This window comes from Diplotaxodon limnothrissa, linkage group LG1 (assembly GCF_057381915.1).
Source record: "Diplotaxodon limnothrissa isolate DT_005_m linkage group LG1, D_limnothrissa_male_GT1.1, whole genome shotgun sequence".
NCBI lineage: Eukaryota > Metazoa > Chordata > Actinopteri > Cichliformes > Cichlidae > Diplotaxodon > Diplotaxodon limnothrissa.
Genome location: NC_140596.1, coordinates 22,721,529 through 22,741,068, shown reverse-complemented (window position 1 = coordinate 22,741,068; position 19,540 = coordinate 22,721,529). Strand labels below are relative to the sequence as shown.

The window sequence follows — 19,540 nt, the reverse complement described above, 5'->3', positions numbered from 1 at the left end:
TGATCCTCTTCCAATATTTATTGGCCTCAACAAATTTGCTGTCGGTGCACAGGCAGGGATAAAAAATGAAGTCAAGGGATCAAGGGAAAATTCAGCAGTCAGATGAATTTTTCAGGTGGAGGGGAACTCAGAAAATGATCATCTGCGTAGCAGAGACAAAAAGGATGCAACAGTTATGAGTTCATTGTTTGCCAACATTGCTTTTGCTTTGTGCCAGTGGATTACGAATTGCTTGGCAGACAGCGGGATGAGCTGTATGTTGATAGGCAGAAACTGAAAGAAATAGAGATGAAGAATGGAAGGCTGTGGAAGAAGTTTTCATCTGTCAAGACGGGAACAAAGTTGCTGAAGGATTTACGAGATAGAAGAGAGCAAAAGGAAGCTGGTAATTGCACAGCTTCTGGCCTCGTGATATTATCTCTTCCTGACATGTGCGCATCGCCCATTGATACATGCAGGGAACATGGGGATGATGCCTTTTCACTGCCTTTGTGCCCCCCTCGTTCCTGTTACATTTCTCTCTGTCTTACTGATGACAGTTGCCAAATGACAAGGATGAATGGTGAAAGGAAGGAAGGAAATAAGGAAGGAAAGCACATTACTAAGCATCACTCCTGATTATCTCAAGCATTTCCCCAAAATGTTGAGCTCTGTCTTTTTTTGTCCTTCAACAAGTCATCTTAGACTTTAAACCTCAGGAGCTTCAAAAGGCTAATTGTTACAATAAATGCACTAACACCCTCTGTGTGTGTCTGTCTCTCTCCCTCAGGCTCAGTGTCTCTCAGTGTATTCCTGGTGTCTGTTGCATTCATAGTATGTGCCATTTGGCTGGTAGCTCTGTGTGGCGTCTGCACCTGGTGCCAACGTAAACTGGTAAGTTCCAATACTTATTATTCACATTTTAATGACCATGACATTTGCTTTAAGTCCCCAGCGACCCCAGCAAGAATATATTGTAGATCTTTAATAGGCATCTAGGAAATCACTGTGAAATGGAAACTGAGATGTTGGGTTTTTTCCCCTGGTGAGTAGGTGGCATCATTTATTCTAGAAATAAACTTTTGGAATAAAAATAGTTGCATAATCACTTTGCAGATTCGTGATTTCTTTTCTTTTCAAGTATAGTAAAGAAAATCTAACCAGATACATCAACTGTATCTTTGTTATATCCTACATATTTAAGTGTTTTAGAGGCAGTTGGTACAATTTGTAAGGTCTTGTTTTGGAGGATGACTGGACAAACTGGCTGAGTGTAACATCCGTTTTTTTTTAGGAAGTAAGAAGGTTGTGGAAATTCTGCTGGGCCTTCTCACTGTATGAATAATTCATTATTGGAAGGATCAGCACAGCTTTTTTAATGCCCTGCATAGAAAACAAGATTTTTCATTTATTGTGTGTCCTAACCTTCAAATGAATCGAACGTTTTTGGTGCACAGGATGAAGAAAAAAACCTCATTTTGATATGGTGGTCTTTAAAGAAAAAAAAAGATATATTACTAAATCTTGCACATTTTTATTCAAAAATAAATTAAATGTTATCTGAAATGCAAAATTTTGATATGCAAACAAAGTATGTGCTCATTTGGATGAACAGAGTGTACTGAAATAATACTCTCATGTGCAAGTTGAATGTTTTCTTTTCACTCCTCTGAGAAAATACATGTTGTGAAAGCAAAATGGCCCCAATACTGACCAGTGAATGAAAAAAAACAAACAAACAGTGTTTCTGCATGAAAATTCAAATTAATGTGATTTAACTCTTTAAAGCCTGAACTTTGAAAAAGCTGCCAGAAAATTCCTGTGAGTGTTTAATGAAGCTTCTCACAAGTAAAACAGATTTTAGATATTAATTTGTATATATGTAAGTTTTAATTTGTATAATATTTTCTGCATGCAACGTTTTACTTTTTGCAATTTATTGCTTAAATATGTTCAGTTTATTTTAGTTTTGTGGGGTTGAGGTGGGGAGATGGGGGTGTCACATTGATGAAAACTCAGTGTCAAAAACTCACAAAGACTCGTGTATTAAATATGGTTCGCTTGTCATTGCAGAGTTAAATCAGCATCAACTTAATTAATACTAGAGACTTGACATACAGCTTTCAGTTTCTCACACTGCAGATGAGAGTTGCAGATCCACTGTGACTGATGGGAAAACTTCTCAAGGTTTGGTCCTCTGCCTTATAACGGAGGGTTGAAGCAAGTCTTTCTTTACAGTCAAACTGTTTCAGAACAACATCTTGTAGCTGTGTAGAAGATTTACAGCTGTATAGACAGTCAGGGTTTCTTCTGAAATATCTGCAGCCTTAAATTGAATGTGTTTGCCTTAAATAGTGTTGTGCTTTTTCTGCGCCATGGCATTAGAAGCAGGAGAGAGGCTGTATATTTGGCTGTGGCGGCGAACATGAACAGAAACCTCTGTAACTGTGGCCGTGGCTCTGAGCCTCGTGCATCATGACAGCCGCTCCATGCTAATGATTAATATGCTAATGAGCGTCACTTTGAGCAATTGGCTGCTCGAGTAACTGTAATTCCTAATTTTGATCTGCTGGCATTTCCCCCACTTTGTCCTCTCTTTCCCCCCCTTCATGCATCTCTTTTGTCCTGTTCGCATCTCTCTCTGTTTGAATAGTGACTGTAGCACAGCAATTCATTCACCACGACAAGCTAAGAGTTAACTGAGCTATTACAGATGAAAAACACCTTCTAAGTAACATTTACAATTGCTCACGACTGAGAAACAAACCCATTTCTTATCTTTGTTTACTTTAAAGTTATCCATATCTCTCTGTGTTTTTGTGTCACCTTCTCTCTGTATAACAAATGATCTGGTTTGTATTTGTCTCTTTGTCACCTTATCACCCCGTCCTTGTCAGAATTTCACTGCTTCTCTCTGCCCTTTTCTAGTATTGTCCCTTGCTTGCATCTGTTGCAACTTTAGTTCTCCCTTCTGCTTGCTTTCTATTTCCTTAAGGTTAAATAAATAATCACAAAAATTATAAGAAAAGAGGAACATACATTGTATATACACATATGTTATGTTGGGGGTGGGGGTGCAGATTTTAGATAGTGAAATCTGCAAATAGTGAGTACTATTACCTGAAAAAATAGCTATAATCTTACCTACTGATCAAAATTTACTGTCAAAGATTTTCTGTCAGCAGATTAATCATTTCATTGACTAACCTCTTTGGCTCTAGTCAGTAAGGATAGTTCAGTATTGCTTGTAATGAACTATTTTTTCTTTCTCTGAGCGAGAAATAACAAGGACAACAGATGCATTTTAAAGGAAATCACTGGATTACAATTTTTTTTCATAACATAACAAATTTGTTTTCCTTTTAAAAAATCAGCTGTTGTCCATTTTTAGTACATGCCCATCCTGCTTTGTTATCTAAAGGTCATTTTAGTTGGTTTTTGGCCATTCCTTGACTCCCAGCAAAAATAAAAAAAATAGGGAACCCCCCCTCCCCCCCCCCCCCCCCCCCCACCATCTCATGATGCTTAATCGACGTAATCAACTTTAATTTGATGCAGTGTGAAAAAAAAAATGCACAGAAATAAAAAAAATTTCAAGAATAATTAAATAGATTCAACATCTTTCTTCAACAGAATTGCAGACTGCACACATGGTATCTTCCCAAAGGAAAAAGTACTATAGCTTACTAGGGTATATTAGACTTAATAGTTACTATATACAGTAATGGACTTCTATACATTTTACATCAGATTAAAACTTTGGGTGTAAGATTCAGATAATTATTTATTATTAACTAGACATTTTAAATGAGAATAAGAAAGAAAAGTATGTCTTTGTGCCCCCCTTTTCCCTGTTAATGCCCTATCGGCCCCCCTGGCTAAACTTTGGTAGATCCGCCCCTGCACAGTTACCAGCCGTCAGCTACATAGAAAAAGATCCTGGTGTAGAAAGTAATATTAAATAAATTCTAACAACAGCTTATCAAGCTTAAACGTGCTGCTGTTGTTCAGCCGCTGGTTTCCTCTTTCTGGTGCAAAGTGGGCCAAAAACAAACGGACTCGCAACAGAAAAGCCGATCAGCTGATCATTAAGCAGTTTCATGATTGAAGTAGCAGCAGGAGAGGGAGGGAGAGAGAGAGAGAAGAGGCGGTCGCTCTATATATCGGTTGTTAAGCGTAACGCAGGAATGCTTTACAAACATTCAGAGATGAACTTACACACTTGCTTTACTTCTCTCTGGGATAACTTTCTCGGAGATGAAATGCCGGTTTGGTAGCGAGGCTACAAACACACACAGCTGCTCTATCACGTGATGCACACTGCTCCGACGCGCTACGGTTATGAGCCGAGTTACGCCATGTTGCAAGTTTTGTGAGGTGCTTTTTTGATATTTAATGGATCGGATTATATTTTTTATTTCTCTCCATATATCTGATCCAGTAATTTACGTCAGTATTGGACCGATACCGATACTTAATATCGGAGTATAGAGGGAAGGAAGAGGGAGGCAGATGCATACAGGCAGGCGAGTGTGGAAGGTGCTGTTGGTCTTTGCTGAACATCCAGGTGTGTGACAAGCATAATGACTGTGTGACTTAGGAGGATGATCCAGAGGGAAGCAGGGCCACACTGCTCTGAACAGGGAATCACCCTCTGTGTCTTTCACATCTCCAGTTCATCTCATGTGACAGTTTTATCATCCTCTGCACAGCTTCATTATTCTAGATCCAGTTTCGAACCTCCCGTCTTGTCTCTTCCTGTTTCTCACTTGGCCCTCCGCTCAGTCGTACTCAGTTGCTTCTGCTTCTCCCCATCCTCCCGATCCTACCGTCTGTTTCTCACATCCTCCCACACTCTGTCAGCATTGTACCTTCTCCAACCTCTCTCCAGCCTCCTGAAGATTTTATGATTTTGCTTAATGATAGATGAGCCGCACTTGATAGCATATACTTGACTGTTATGCCATCCTTCCTTTTCTGAGTCTGTGTACATGTGTTCCAGTGCAGTGTTGTGGCTGGATGTAGGTACAGATCAGGTCAGGGCCCCAAGCGTCGCTCTCTATTGAAGATGTTTGTGGAGTTGAGTTGGACATATGAGAAGAGACATGTTGAATAATAGAGTTTATTTTAGATGCATTGGCGATAAAGTAGAATGCATAAAGAGGCCACCTGTCTGTAGGACACTGAAAGCCGAATTAAGATAAACATTCGGCTCTGTGCAGTGTCTGAAAGCCCCCAGGCTGTGAGCAGCATGATATCTTTCATTGAGTACAAGAGTTGCATTTGAACCAGAAACGGAAATGAAAAATTAGATAAATCTTTTGAAAAAGTTTGATAACTCGATTGTGTGAAAATGCACATTTGCATTGCATTTCTTCTCTAGATAGATAGATAGATAGATAGATAGATAGATAGATAGATAGATAGATAGATAGATAGATAGATTAGACAGCATTTTCATGTATGCATAATAATTCTGCTCTCTTTTTGGTCTTGGTTTACTGCAATGTGGGCCATTTTCAGTGACCTGTTTTGTCTAGACATGAGGAAGCTAAAATTCATTGTGTCCTCTTTCAACTCTGGAAACATCTGTTCGAAGGTTTTTCAGACTACTCTCTTAAATATTTATAAGGTTGCATTAAAAAACTCCACATGGACTAAAGTTTTGACCCAGAGAATCTTTGTTTTTTTTTTTTCATTTAACACTTAATTTAATCAAATGTTTTAACGTTTTCATCCTTAAAGATTTTTTTGTATAAGCTCTCTCTGGAGTTCTGTAAAAATCTTTTTATACTGCTGTTTTTCTCTGTAAAAATCATGTTCAAAACTCGGATTTTTATGAGAAAGTCTGTGACAGCTGCTCTGTGGTGACTTTCTCACTTTTACAGTGAGGTCCATAAATACTTCTGCCTCTGTACACCACCAAAGTGGATTTTAAATCAAGATGTGATTGAAGTGCACCATTTCGACTTTCATCCACAGGAGTTGGCATTGCAATAAAAAACAGTGCATTGCCATTTTTAAAGACACTATTTATTTTCAGATGTGCAAATGTAATCGGCTAATTGACAAGGAGTTTCATGGCTAGTTCAATTCAGTTCAATTCAATTTTATTTATATAGCGCCAAATCGCAATAACAGTTGCCTCAAGGCACTTTATATTGCACAGTAGATCGTACAATAATAGATACAGAGAAAAACCCAACAATCATATGACCCCCTATGAGCGAGCACTTTGGCGACAGTGGGAAGGAAAAACTCCCTTTTAACAGGAAGAAACCTCCGGCAGAACCAGGCTCAGGGAGGGGCGGCGATCTGCTGCGACCGGTTGGGGTGAGAGAAGGAACACAAGATAAAGACATGCTGTAGAAGAGAGACAGAGATTAATAACAGTATGATTCAATGCAGAGAGGTCTATTAACACATAGTGAGTGAGAAAGGTGACTGCAAAGGAAAAACTCAATGCATCATGGGAATCCCCGGCAGCCTACGTCTATTGCAGCACAACTAAGGGAGGATTCAGGGTCACCTGGTCCAGCCCTAACTATATGCTTTAGCAAAAAGGAAAGTTTTAAGCCTAATCTTAAAAGTAGAGATAGTATCTGTCTCCCGAATCCAAACTGGAAGCTGGTTCCACAGAAGAGGGGCCTGAAAACTGAAGGCTCTCCCTCCCATTCTACTTTTAAATACTCTAGGAACAACAAGTAGGCCTGCAGAGCGAGAGCGAACTGCTCTAATAGGGTGATATGGTACTACAAGGTCATTAAGAGAAGATGGGGCCTGATTATTTAAGACCTTGTATGTGAGGAGCAGGATTTTGAATTCAACTCTGGATTTAACAGGAAGCCAATGAAGGGAAACCAAAATAGGAGAAATATGCTCTCTCTTTCTAGTCCCTGTCAGTACTCTTGCTGCAGCATTTTGGATTAGCTGAAGGCTTTTCAGTGATTTTTACGACATCTTGATAATAATGAATTACAGTAGTCCAGCCTGGAAGTAATAAATGCATGAACTACTTTTTCAGCATCACTCTGAGACAGGATATTTCTGATTTTAGAGATGTTGCGCAAATGGAAGAACGCAGTCTTACATATTTGTTTAATATGTGCATTGAAGGACATATCCTGGTCAAAAATGACTCCAAGGTTCCTCACAGCGTTACTGGAGGCCGAGGTAATGCCATCCAGAGTAAGAATCTGGTTAGACACCATATTTCTAAGCTTTTCAGGGCCAAGTACAATAACCTCAGTTTTATCTGAATTAGGAAGCAGAAGGTTAGTGGCCGTCCAGGTCTTTATGTCTTTAAGACATTCCTGCAGTTTAACTAATTGGTGTGTGTTACCTGGCTTCATGGATAGATAGACCTGGGTGTCATCTGCATAGCAGTGAAAATGTATACTATGTCTTCTAATGATACTGCCTAAGGGAAGCATGTATAATGTAAACAGAATTAGTCCTAGGACTGAACCCTGTGGAACTCCATAATTGACCTTAGTGCGTGAAGAGGACTCTCCATTTACATGCACAAATTGGAGTCTATTAGATAGATATGATACAAACCACTGCAGCGCAGTACCTGAAATACCTACAGCGTGCTCTAACCGCGCTACTAGAATATTATGGTCAACAGTATTGAACACTGCACTAGAGCAGGGCGATATGACCAAAAATATTTATCACGATATACATTTGAAAATTTGCGATAACGATATAACTGACGGTATAATTGACACTAGACAAAATACTTTACAACTCCACAACTTTATTAGTGCAAAAAAAACCCATCAATGTATTTTCACTTAAACAAGCAGCTGTTTTTTATTTGCATTAAAGTTATATAAAAATGTAACTGTGCAAATGCAAATTCCTTGCTGACAGTTTAACCAAAAGGCATTTCCAGTGAAAACCATAACCCTAACCATGTAGACTATCCACAAAACTTAACCCTCCTGTTATGTTGGTTTCCAGGAACACTAATTATGTTCCTGGGTCAATTTGACCTGGGGCATGTTTACTCATCCAAAAGTGTCAGAAACACTGGCATTGATTATTTTACAGTTTTGTTTTATAATTTAGATTTTTTTTTTTTTTTTCTGTAGTGATGCAGATGACATATGACATCTCTTCTGTTCTGGGTGAATCTGACCCGCAACATAACAGGAGGGTTAAAAAGAGGTTATATACACACACAATACGGTAATATTATGTTGAAGCACAGTACGTATCACTCCGTGAGGCTCCTGCCTATGATAGCCGTAATGCTCCGACAATCCATCAAGCATTGCGGGTTCGTAGCTTAGCAAAGTCGTACTGAAACATTTGACAGATTTTTGAGCGCCGTGTACATAAAATCATTTCGAGGTCAGTAAACACAACCAGAATTCATACATAAGGCACACGGGATTATAAGGGGCACTGTCGATTTTCAGAAAAATCAAAGGATTGATTTTAAGTGTGAGTTTGTCAACCTAAAACAAATGGGATGTTACAGTTAAAGCCTGGCAAAGGATCTCAAGGGAGGAAACACAGCATTTGTTTCCTCTCTTAAAGATGACAGTCTGCACTTTAGCCACATCTTTATTGTTTGAATTAAAATCCACTGTGGATGATGTGTACATATAATGTAAGGAAGAGCAGCACAGCAAATCCTGATGTCAGACTGTCCTCATCATTTCTTTATGTTACCTACATGGCTGCGGGACGAGTAGCTGTTAAGTGTGTCACTAGCAGTATGTCTGCCCTGGGTGTGAACTCACTGCTCAGCCGGCTTTTAAATTTGTATGTTTTCTACATTTGTAGGGTCCCTCAAACAGCAGGAAAAGTACAAGTAGTACACAATATAATGTTTGTGTTCAAGCAACACCACTATGGCTGCTTTTCTCTCGGCCTGACATTAAAATTCACCTTTGTTTGTCGAAGCTGTGACGAGAGTGCAGGAAGGAATCACGTCACACCTTCGGCCTCAAACAGCTTCTAAGAGACACACTGAGAAAAAGCAAGAAAACGAGAAAAAGATTAAAATAATATAAATACCTGCCCTTCAACACTCAATTAGTCAGCATTTGCGAAATTAATGTTAAATTTAAAATGTCACCACCACATTTCAAGTTTGAGTTTTTTACCCCTCTGGCATGGTGCGATATTCTTATTAATAGTCCGTAGAGAGGATTGGTATATATTTTTTATGAAAATATGCATATGTAATTAAAACGCATGTCAAGTTGATTTTGTGGATAATTAATTACAGCAACAGATGGTAATGTAGCTGAAATCTTCAAATAGGAACGAGTCCAACATGTAATTTGCCTCAAAGCAAACATAAAAAAGTCTAACAGCAATTTTATGTCTTGCCTATTTGGTGGACACTTTATTACATATGTGCACCTCATGTCATTCTCGTGAGCTTATAATGGAAAAACATTATGTAAGAAGCGAGAGTCGGTGTGACTCAGCGGGAAAGAGCTCAGTGTTATCACCCCCAAGAGTTTAATAAATATGGAGTTCAATAAAACATAGAGGTCAATAACTGTAACTACTGTATATTGCTTTGCTGAAAGCACTATCCATTAAGTAGAAAATATTTGCACAGAGTAGGTAAGATACGGTTTATAAGCCATCGCAGCAGCAATGTATGCAGTTACGTTGCCCGGTTGGAATTTCACCGTCTCCCAAATGAGCTGGCTTCACCTTAAAAAGCAGCTGTTTTCGGTTTGAGAGGAAACCCTTTAGATTTCCAGTCTGTAAATGTGTTTTTTTCCCTTTTATATAAGATCTGACATATCATTGTTTCATATCATATCACAGATTTTTTCGATGCCGAGGTTTAATTGCATGACCCGCAGCTTTTTTATATATGGTACAGCCCAGCATCTGATTTCACCTACTGCGACACTACAGTAAAGGCATGTCAGTTAGATTTCCATTACATTTTATTGACTCTTCCTGGCAGCGATGGAGAATTTAACTTATTTGTTCAATCTTAACTATCAAAACATGCACAGCAATCTCCACAAGCACGGGAAGCTTTTTCAGAAAACAAAAGCTGTTGTAGACCCAAAAACTACTTTGATTTTTTTGAGGAGACACACATCACAGCATAGGCGCAGTGGTGATATGTGCAGGCCCTCCGGCTATGCTGTAACTACAGCTTCAGCTGTAATAAACAATGCGGTGGCACCTCCGAAGGCTTTCACGAATGACTTCCTGTTTTGAAATCTTGAGTTATCTCATTATCTTAATGTGTCTGATTTCACTTTAAGTCTGATGTAGCCTGCAGCTGCGCTGTGTGTGTGTGTCTGCGTGTGTGCTTCTTGTGTGCGAAAACATTTTTGCCCATGTATCATGCATGTGAGATTGTGTATTTGCATCTCATTTTAGTTAAGTGGTCCCTGGCATCAAACCAGTGTGCACTCTTCCCTCATTTATTACATTTTACAACATGTGTTGGAACCTGATGTTATTCTAAAAACCTGAGTAATGAACACTTGACTTGCACAGATGCCTTTATAAACGATGAGAAACACGCCTCTAAGATGTGTGTCCCTCTTACTCTCTCTGTCTCTCTCGTGTCTTTGCAGGGGAAGAGGAATAAGCCCGGGATGGAGGCTGCCAGCTCTCCAGATTCAGTGAGAGGTCGAGGGGAAAATAAAGCCATCAAGTAGGTGTCAGGGAGGGAGTAGATGGGGCACGTGGGAATAATGTATGATGTGGTGATAGTATCACATTTAAACAGCTATTTGTGATTGCAAACTAATCTTTTAGCTCTGTGCGTGGACTCAAATGCTTTCCCTGAAATTATGCCCTAAAGATAGTGAGCATTTATCATATATATATATATATATATATATATATATATATATATATATATATATATATATATACGATGTGTGACGCTGCTACTGTGCCCATAAAAAAAAACTACCTGATTTAAATTTGTCCTTGGGCAGCTCTGGACCACTTCCAACATTGCTGCTATTTTTAGATCACTCTTTGAAAATCATGTTCTGACCTCCTGGTCTGCTGATGTAAATCAAAGGCTGCATTATGGTAAATGGTCTTTACCTTATATTTAAACCCCTCCCCAATTTTTTGACATAGCAACAGCCTGCTCACCGTTTGCTCTAGTTGGAATTAATAGAAATAAGCACACTAAGCTAATTGTTAAGATTAGGATATCGACAGCTATGAATATACTTCTGCCCCTGTTTCAAATATAATTAAGCATTATTGAATACAAGAGGGTGACGCTAACAACTTGCCACAAATCTATTAGCTTTTTTGAGCTATTTCCTTTGACGTTTTTATTCTGAGTGCATACCTGACTTGGTTTTTTTTTGGTGTTTTAAATTCATACTGACTTTTCTCCCTTGCCTCCTTATCTCCTTTGTTTTGTTTCCTCATCATTGACAGCGTGATAAAACACACAGGTCACGTCCTTCCATCCTCCTCCTTTCTGAGCGTTTTGACCTACTTTTCATGATACTGGGTGACCATAAACTTGTAGTCATCCTGTAGCCAAATTCATGTTAAATTTATTTTAAAAGTATTTAAAAAGAGTATTTTTCTTTTTAGATTTTCTTTTTAATTTATTTATCAACATTTCTCGAGATCTGCTTTGTTTTCTCTTCTTTATATATGTCTGTGATTGTTTACTGCTCTCACCTGTCTCACCTTTTGCTTTCTCTCTGGCTACAGCGATCTAGACAGAGACTTTTGGAATAACAATGACAGCAGCAATGTCCAACAGAGGTGGAGCTCCTACCCACCCAAGGAGTTCCTCTTAAACATGTCTCCCTATGCACCCTACGGAGACCCCCGCCTCACGCCCAAGTGAGTCTCATTCATGTCTGGTAAGGGACTCCTCTGTCTGGGCAGGGCTGTAATGAACAGGGGCTTCTGTACAACGCTGTAGGAGTGGTCAACATAATAAAATCTTTTGCTCTTTGAGGTCATAGGTATGAGACAAATAGCACAAAAATATTCCAAATCAAAGGCTGATCAATACACAACTCAGAGCAGTGAAAAGATCACATTTAATAGCCTAAAGCATAGGTGTCAAACTCTGGCCCGTGGGCCAAATTTGGCCCGCAGCCTAATTACATTTGTCCCGCGAAGCCATACCAAATTACTATTAGAGCTGGCCTACTGGTATTATACAGCTAATATATATATTGTTTAGTATTAAGCTTTGCTTGTTCCATATTCAGTTTTTCATCAAAACTTGTTTGAGTCCATAAGAAAAGATTCATTCTTATATCTAGAGGAAGATTTTTTTTCAATAAATATTAACGTTAGCCCGCGACTTTGTTCCAGTTTTGAATTTTGGCCCACTGTGTATTTGAGTTTGACACCCCTGGCCTAAAGGGAAACAGAAAGCCTGATTTTGTAACGCTGTCAGATCACATATCTTTTAAATGGAATTCTCCCCTCTTCCCCGGTAATCCTCATGTTTTTGCATTCAGGCATGTCCACAGTGAGGTGGTGTTTAGTATGCACTGCTGGCCATACAGCAGCTGATAGAGATGTGCAGCACCATCCCTTAATATCTGTGATTCCTTGGGCTGCGCTGACACTAACTAAAATTATGCACAATTTCCAAACTGCTGCTTTCAGACAGAAAGGCTGCAGTTGTATAGGAGTTTGAGCCCTGTGTCTTTAAAACAATACAGAAGAGTAAACTGGGGAAGCAACAGTATAGTTTGCTCTTAAATCACATACAGCGTGTACAAATGAATGTCTTTGATAGCTCCACTGCTTACAGCCCTGCTAACTTCACCTGGGTAGACCCTCCCTACCTCTCACCTGCAGCCCATGGACTGTTACCATGGAGACGGACAACCCTCAGAGAAAAGATCCCACTGTTTAACAAAACTTTTCCCCATTCCCCACTCAACGCCAAATATTAAAATCTTCTTTTCAGGATTGTGTAATAAATAACCAACATCCACAGAGGGTTGAACGTAGTGCACTAAGAAAATGAGTTTTTCAGTTTTTGTCAGGATTACTTTGACATTCAGAGAAGTACAGTGGGGCAAAAAAGTATTTAGTCAGCCACCGATTGTGCAAGTTCCCCCACTTAAAATGATGACAGAGGTCAGTAATTTGCACCAGAGGTACACTTCAACTGTGAGAGACAGAATGTGAAAAAAAAATCCATGAATTCACATGGTAGGATTTGTAAAGAATTTATTCGTAAATTAGGGTGGAAAATAAGTATTTGGTCACCTCAAACAAGGAAAATCTCTGGCTCTCACAGACCTGTAACGTCTTCTGTAAGAAGCTTTTCTGTCCCCCACTCGTTACCTGTATGAATGGCACCTGTTTGAACTCATCATCTGTATAAAAGACACCTGTCCACAGCCTCAAACAGTCAGACTCCAAACTCCGCCATGGCCAAGACCAAAGAGCTTTCGAAGGACACCAGGAAAAGTATTGTAGACCTGCACCAGACTGGGAAGAGTGAATCTACAATAGGCAAGCAGCTTGGTGTGAAAAAATCAACTGTGGGCGCAATCATCAGAAAATGGAAGACATACAAGACCACTGATAATCTCCCTCGATCTGGGGCTCCACGCAAGATCTCATCCCGTGGGGTCAAAATGATCATGAGAACGGTGAGCAAAGATCCCAGAACCACACGGGGGGACCTGGTGAATGACCTGCAGAGAGCTGGGACCAAAGTAACAAAGGTCACCATCAGTAACACACTACAACGGCAGGGAATCAAATCCCGCAGTGCCAGACGTGTTCCGCTGCTGAAGCCAGTGCATGTCCAGGCCCGTCTGAAGTTTGCCAGAGAGCACATGGATGATACAGCAGAGGATTGGGAGAATGTCATGTGGTCAGATGAAACCAAAGTAGAACTTTTTGGTATAAACTCAACTCGTCGTGTTTGGAGGAAGAAGAATACTGAGTTGCATCCCAAGAACACCATACCTACTGTGAAGCATGGGGGTGGAAACATCATGCTATGGGGCTGTTTTTCTGCCAAGGGGACAGGACGACTGATCCGTGTTAAGGACAGAATGAATGGGGCCATGTATCGTGAGATTTTGAGCCAAAACCTCCTTCCATCAGTGAGAACTTTGAAGATGAAACGAGGCTGGGTCTTCCAACATGACAATGATCCAAAACACACCGCCCGGGCAACAAAGGAGTGGCTCCGTAAGAAGCATTTGAAAGTCCTGGAGTGGCCTAGCCAGTCTCCAGACCTCAACCCCATAGAAAATCTGTGGCGGGAGTTGAAAGTCCGTGTTGCTCGGCGACAGCCCCAAAACATCACTGCTCTCGAGAAGATCTGCATGGAGGAATGGGCCAAAATACCAGCTACTGTGTGTGCAAACCTGGTAAAGACCTATAATAAACGTTTGACCTCTGTCATTGCCAACAAAGGTTATGTTACAAAGTATTGAGTTGTATTTTTGTTATTGACCAAATACTTATTTTCCACCCTGATTTACGAATAAATTCTTTACAAATCCTACCATGTGGATTCATGGATTTTTTTTTTCACATTCTGTCTCTCACAGTTGAAGTGTACCTCTGGTGCAAATTACTGACCTCTGTCATCATTTTAGGTGGGGGAACTTGCACAATCGGTGGCTGACTAAATACTTTTTTGCCCCACTGTATATCTGCAGTCAAGATGTGGTCAGATTAGCTTGAGTTCAGAGGTCTGAAGAAAAAGTGACTTCTTCAGCAAAACATGTAATAGGCACACCGGTCCAGTTTGTCCATTTCATGCTTTGCCTCTCCAAAACGTGAACATGCAGAAGTTGTATTGTGCATGCAGAAGTTGAATTACCAGCGGAGATGATGTATGAAGTTCATTTCAGGGTGCCTAATTGCCAGAAACGATTAAGCTGTGCGGCTAATATGTATTTACATATAAATGCGTTCATAATGTCTAATAAAATGCTTTCCTGTGATTATTTTCATGTGGGCTTGAAATAAAATGTTTCCCTCTGTTGTTACTGCAACTTCTGCATGTGTATCTGTTTCACATTTTGGAGAGGCAAAGCGTGAAATGGACGCAGTGGACCAGCATGACCAGCATGTAATATCTGTAATATCGGGTTGTAATGTTGGTCCAGGATCAACATTGCATCTGACCAATCACGTTGTTGTGATGTCATAACTTTGGAATGTGGAGCAAAAAGAAAAAAGAAGCTTTTGTTAATATAAAACCCTCTTCATGAAAAAAAATTATTAACATTTCCAGTGTTTTCTTTATTAATTTGAACAGTGTAATAAATATATTATCAAGTTAGGTTTCCTAGCCAGATTTATGTTACTGATATTAGTATGCCAGTGATAGTTTTTAATAGCGTTAGCTATTTTTTTGGCTAATGCTAAGACATTGTGACTCGTCAGTTGCTATGTTGATTCTGGACTACAATTGTTATGATGATAGGAGGATAGTAACAACACCAATTCGTTGATATTATGCTCAGTTTTTCCACTGAAGAAGAAGTGAAAAGCTATACCCAAATGAACAAACCAAACTGTATCGGATTTCCTTATCTTGATTATTGAACATGCACCAAATAAAGAGGCAGCTTCATTAATGTAAATGCAGAAGGCTTACAACAATGGGTGAACTGGTTACACTAAAAAAACGGGAAAAGTTCTTTGAACAGTTAATTCCAAATGTTGCAAAACTGCTCAAATGCAGTCCAATGCCCAGGTCAGCTCGACCCAGCAGAGCAGCTTTTCAGTTATTGAAGACAAAACTGACCCAGAAGCAAGCAGCAACTGAAAGTAGCAGCAGTTAAGGCCTGGAAGAGCATCTCAAGGGATGAATGGGTTCTTTCATCTAATTACTGAAAACAATCCTTATATTTAAATAATGTTAGCTTGTAGCTTGAAAATGAGTAACTGTGTGTAAACATGGCTGCAATTCCTGAACAGTTAATTCTAAATTTTTGTTACAAATCTTGAATGAAAAGTGAAAGTTCACACTTTCAGTATTATATTCAATATCTGAGGGTGGTACTTTCTTCTTTCCACCAGAAAACAAATAATTGTATTTCTCAAAATGTCCATCTGTTCCTTTAATGACGTGGTTTTTGGTCTGACTTTTTTCACTGTTTTGTTTTGGGGGGTTTTGTGAGTGTAAAGTTACGTGTTTTTACCCCCACTCCCCTTTCTCCTTCACTCTTTCTGTGTTTTCTGCTTGTTGTCACTACTCGTACTATCACTCATAGTACTTTGAGTGCTTTAAGCCTCCCCGATAGCCCTCCTGAGTCTAGTCTACTAAGCCTTATTCCAAAAATAGTGACACTGTATCCTTGGTGTACAGTGCAACGTCTGTTTCATATCAACCTCCATTCCATCATTTAGATGCACCTCACACAGTCACTGAGGCATTAAGTGAACCTGTTCTTTCTTATTTTCTCTAATTATAACTCACTTGACTCTTTCAAAACCACCGGGCGCTCAGTTATTTGGTGTCTGTGCAGTGGTGCTGAAATTATTTTTAAATTCAGCGAACAGCAGTGATTATAGCTTTTGTTGTGATTGCATTTCATTCTGTTATTGACAAGATTAATTCTGTGTGGCATTTGATAAGATAGTAATGGTGAGATTTCTGAATAGGGTGATAGTGGATCACTGAGCTATTTCATAGTCCTTACTGTGGCGATTCCTTTGTACAAAGCAAGTTTGTTTAGCAGCTTTCAAAGGTGTCTTTCTGAGGTAAATCGAAAATTACTGTTTGGAAACAGTTCAGACAAATTATATCTAAAAGCAAGGAAAAAAGGGATCAAGTCACGAAAAAGAACATGTTATTCAAGTAATGATATTCAAGTTGTGATTAATTATATCACATTCATCATTGCAAAAACAATCATTCACTTAACTGTCAGCCTACACTTAATGCTTGAATGTCGTTGTGGACGCCCTCCTGTTGTTCACCTGTGTGTCGTGTGATTTGTCCTCAATCAAAAGGTCCCGTACTGATCTCAGCGTTCTGTCTGTACTCGTCTCTGTGACGTCCGAGTCCAGGTCAGCTGGGGTTGGGTTTGTGGCATGCTGAGAAGAAAAGAGGACACTTTATATTGAAATGCTTTTTTTTTATTTCAATGGGAATATTTGCAAATTAACTGAAATATTTTATGCAAATGCATAAAAGTGCTGCAGGCGAGTTCTTGTGAACAGACTATAGCATTCTGTTTTCATACCCTGCAGTCTTAAAATGTGAAAATGACGCATTTGCATCATTTCTCGGCTGTTATGCCTGCCTCCGAGAGCCAGCGGCTTGGTCACTGCTGTGTACATGTATGAGTGAAATGGGCAGAATGTCGGGTTCTTGTGGTCCTTTTCTTACCTTAAACTAGGATATAGTGGACTGAGCAGCTACAATAACAAAGGTTTTCTGAATATCACTCCACACTTAGTGAGAATCTGTGTAAATTCGACATTAAGAAGTTGCTTTAATAACATATTTTACAATGAACAGAGTAAGCTTTTGTGCAGCTTTGAACTGAATTATTGTAAATATGTTTTGCCCCCTTTTAGTCCCCAAAGAGTGAGATGACTGTCCTCTCCAATTTAGTCAAAGCATTGGTGACGAGCAGCTGCTCTTCCAAGTTTTTGTTATTCACTGGACACTTGTGGCTAGACTGAGTGCCTGTGAAGTGTCTTAGTCATCGATTTGACTAACTCATAACACTTTTGCTCTCCGGCTCTGTGCGTCTGTCTCTCGTCTATCTCTCTCTTTTTTGTTTTGTTTGTACCTTCTCGTGGGTCTGTCTGTCCGTGTTTTCCTTGTCTACGACCCACCCCACCGTTCCACCCAGTGGGGCTGTGGATAAGGGTGGGCAGGGTGGTGCTGGACCCTCACCGGGGGCCAGTGACAGCGGGGGTGGTGCTTGCTCTGGGACTGGGGCAGGGCCCAGTCGCAGCGACAGCGTGCGGAGCATGGTGACGGGGGGCAGCAAGGCCGGGCGCTGGCAGACGGTCCAGAGCCACATGCATGCCGGAGGCCTGCGGTTTAGCAAGTGAGTGGCGCATGGTGACATGGGGCACGCATGAGGGGCTACAGCGGGCACAACAGCAGCATGGTGTGGCAATCAAGGAAGTGAGTCTGTAAAAATATCATGGATGGAGTAGTTGCATGTACTCTTTTTTTTGTTCTTTTTACACATTTGAAACCCTGTGCAGGTGAAGACAATGTAAAGCAGGCTTTAAAGAGAAGATGCTTTGCAGAATGCACCTGCTATGCATGAGTAACCGTTTAAACCTCTTGGCTACAGAGAGGTTCCTCACTCATAAACAAATGCCATTTTTATGTCAGCTGCCAACCAAGTGATGTTGCAGACAAAGCAAATTCACGCAGCCGTACTGTTCCTCTGCAGGCTCCAATTTGCTGAAGGCTGTAACAGTTTCAAGAATTTCAGACAAAACAGATGCTCTCTGAAGATCTTCAGAAACGACATGTTCATTCATCTGAAGTAACAGCTTTTTAAACTCTGAGTGGGTTGCTGGATAAACAGCAGGAGAGCAGTTTTATCCGGGCTAGTGATACGAATGAACCTTCTGTTAGTAACTGCTGGATGAATATGATAAGATGATACTGTAAACAACATCATTCGATAACGGTGCTGCGTAGTGGGAGGAGGTAGTAAAAGTTACCCAAAGTTTGAGCAGTTTATTGCTTGCATTGACATGAAACTCCCTTTAATTAATCAGGGCAAAAGTCTGAAAACTGGATTCTTTTTTTGCTAAAGAGTCAGTGTGAGTAAACTGTAAATACATACAGTAAATACAAACACAAGGATGTTATCTCTCAGAAACCAAAGGGAAATACGTATACGTAAAGACTAGGGCCAAGTTACAGGATGGCCCCAGTCTTCATTTTGCGTTAACCAAAACAGTCCCAAGTTTCTAAAACTTTGAAGTAGAAATACAAAATAGACTCAGGATAGCTATTTGTTAGCTATAACCTTTCTGTGTGACCTTTACACATTCTTCCACTCATCCCAGGCCCCACTGTGACCCTTCTTTGGATAAGTGGTTAAGAAAATGAATGGATGGAATTAACAGCTGCCCTCATTGTGTGGCATTAAAAAACGCACACAAGCTTAATGTAACAGCTTCGTTGCAGAGATAAAGATTTATGATTTGGTGTCATTTCTAGTGATGTGCGATACCACTGATTTCCTTTCCGATCCGACACCAAGTAAAATTCAGGGTGGTATCGACGATACTGATCCGATACCGATACTTTGTACAAAAACGTATTTCAGTTATTGTATCTCAAATTATAGCGTCATAATGATTACAGGACATCGGATTACTTGTTCTTATCGTTTAATAATGCACAGTTAACATATAGAAATAAGAAAACTGAAGTTGTGCGCTATTTGAACACGTTGCCTGCCTGCAGCACTAAAGGACTCTGTGAGAGACGTCTGTCTCGCCCTAGCAGCACCTGTCCCTGTCCTCCTCTTCAGTTCGCCTCAACATAAGCTCATCATATTCTGTGATATGATTTACTCTGAAGTGCTTGATGAGGTTAGTAGTGTTGCCACAACACCTCACTTTCTCGCCACATGTATTG

At 40.0% G+C, this 19,540-nt stretch overlaps 1 protein-coding gene across 1 annotated transcript in view; it reads left to right on the top strand.

Annotated features, from left to right (window-relative positions):
* The first annotated feature begins 288 nt into the window (after nucleotides 1-288).
* Nucleotides 289-19,540, top strand: part of syt7b (synaptotagmin VIIb) — a 79,372-nt gene continuing 60,120 nt past the window's right edge. The window contains exons 1-5 of the mRNA XM_085355403.1: nucleotides 289-385; nucleotides 770-873; nucleotides 10,557-10,636; nucleotides 11,674-11,808; nucleotides 17,778-17,978. Of these exons, the coding sequence (XP_085211529.1) occupies nucleotides 289-385; nucleotides 770-873; nucleotides 10,557-10,636; nucleotides 11,674-11,808; nucleotides 17,778-17,978 (617 nt within the window). The remainder of the gene's footprint in view (nucleotides 386-769; nucleotides 874-10,556; nucleotides 10,637-11,673; nucleotides 11,809-17,777; nucleotides 17,979-19,540) is intronic.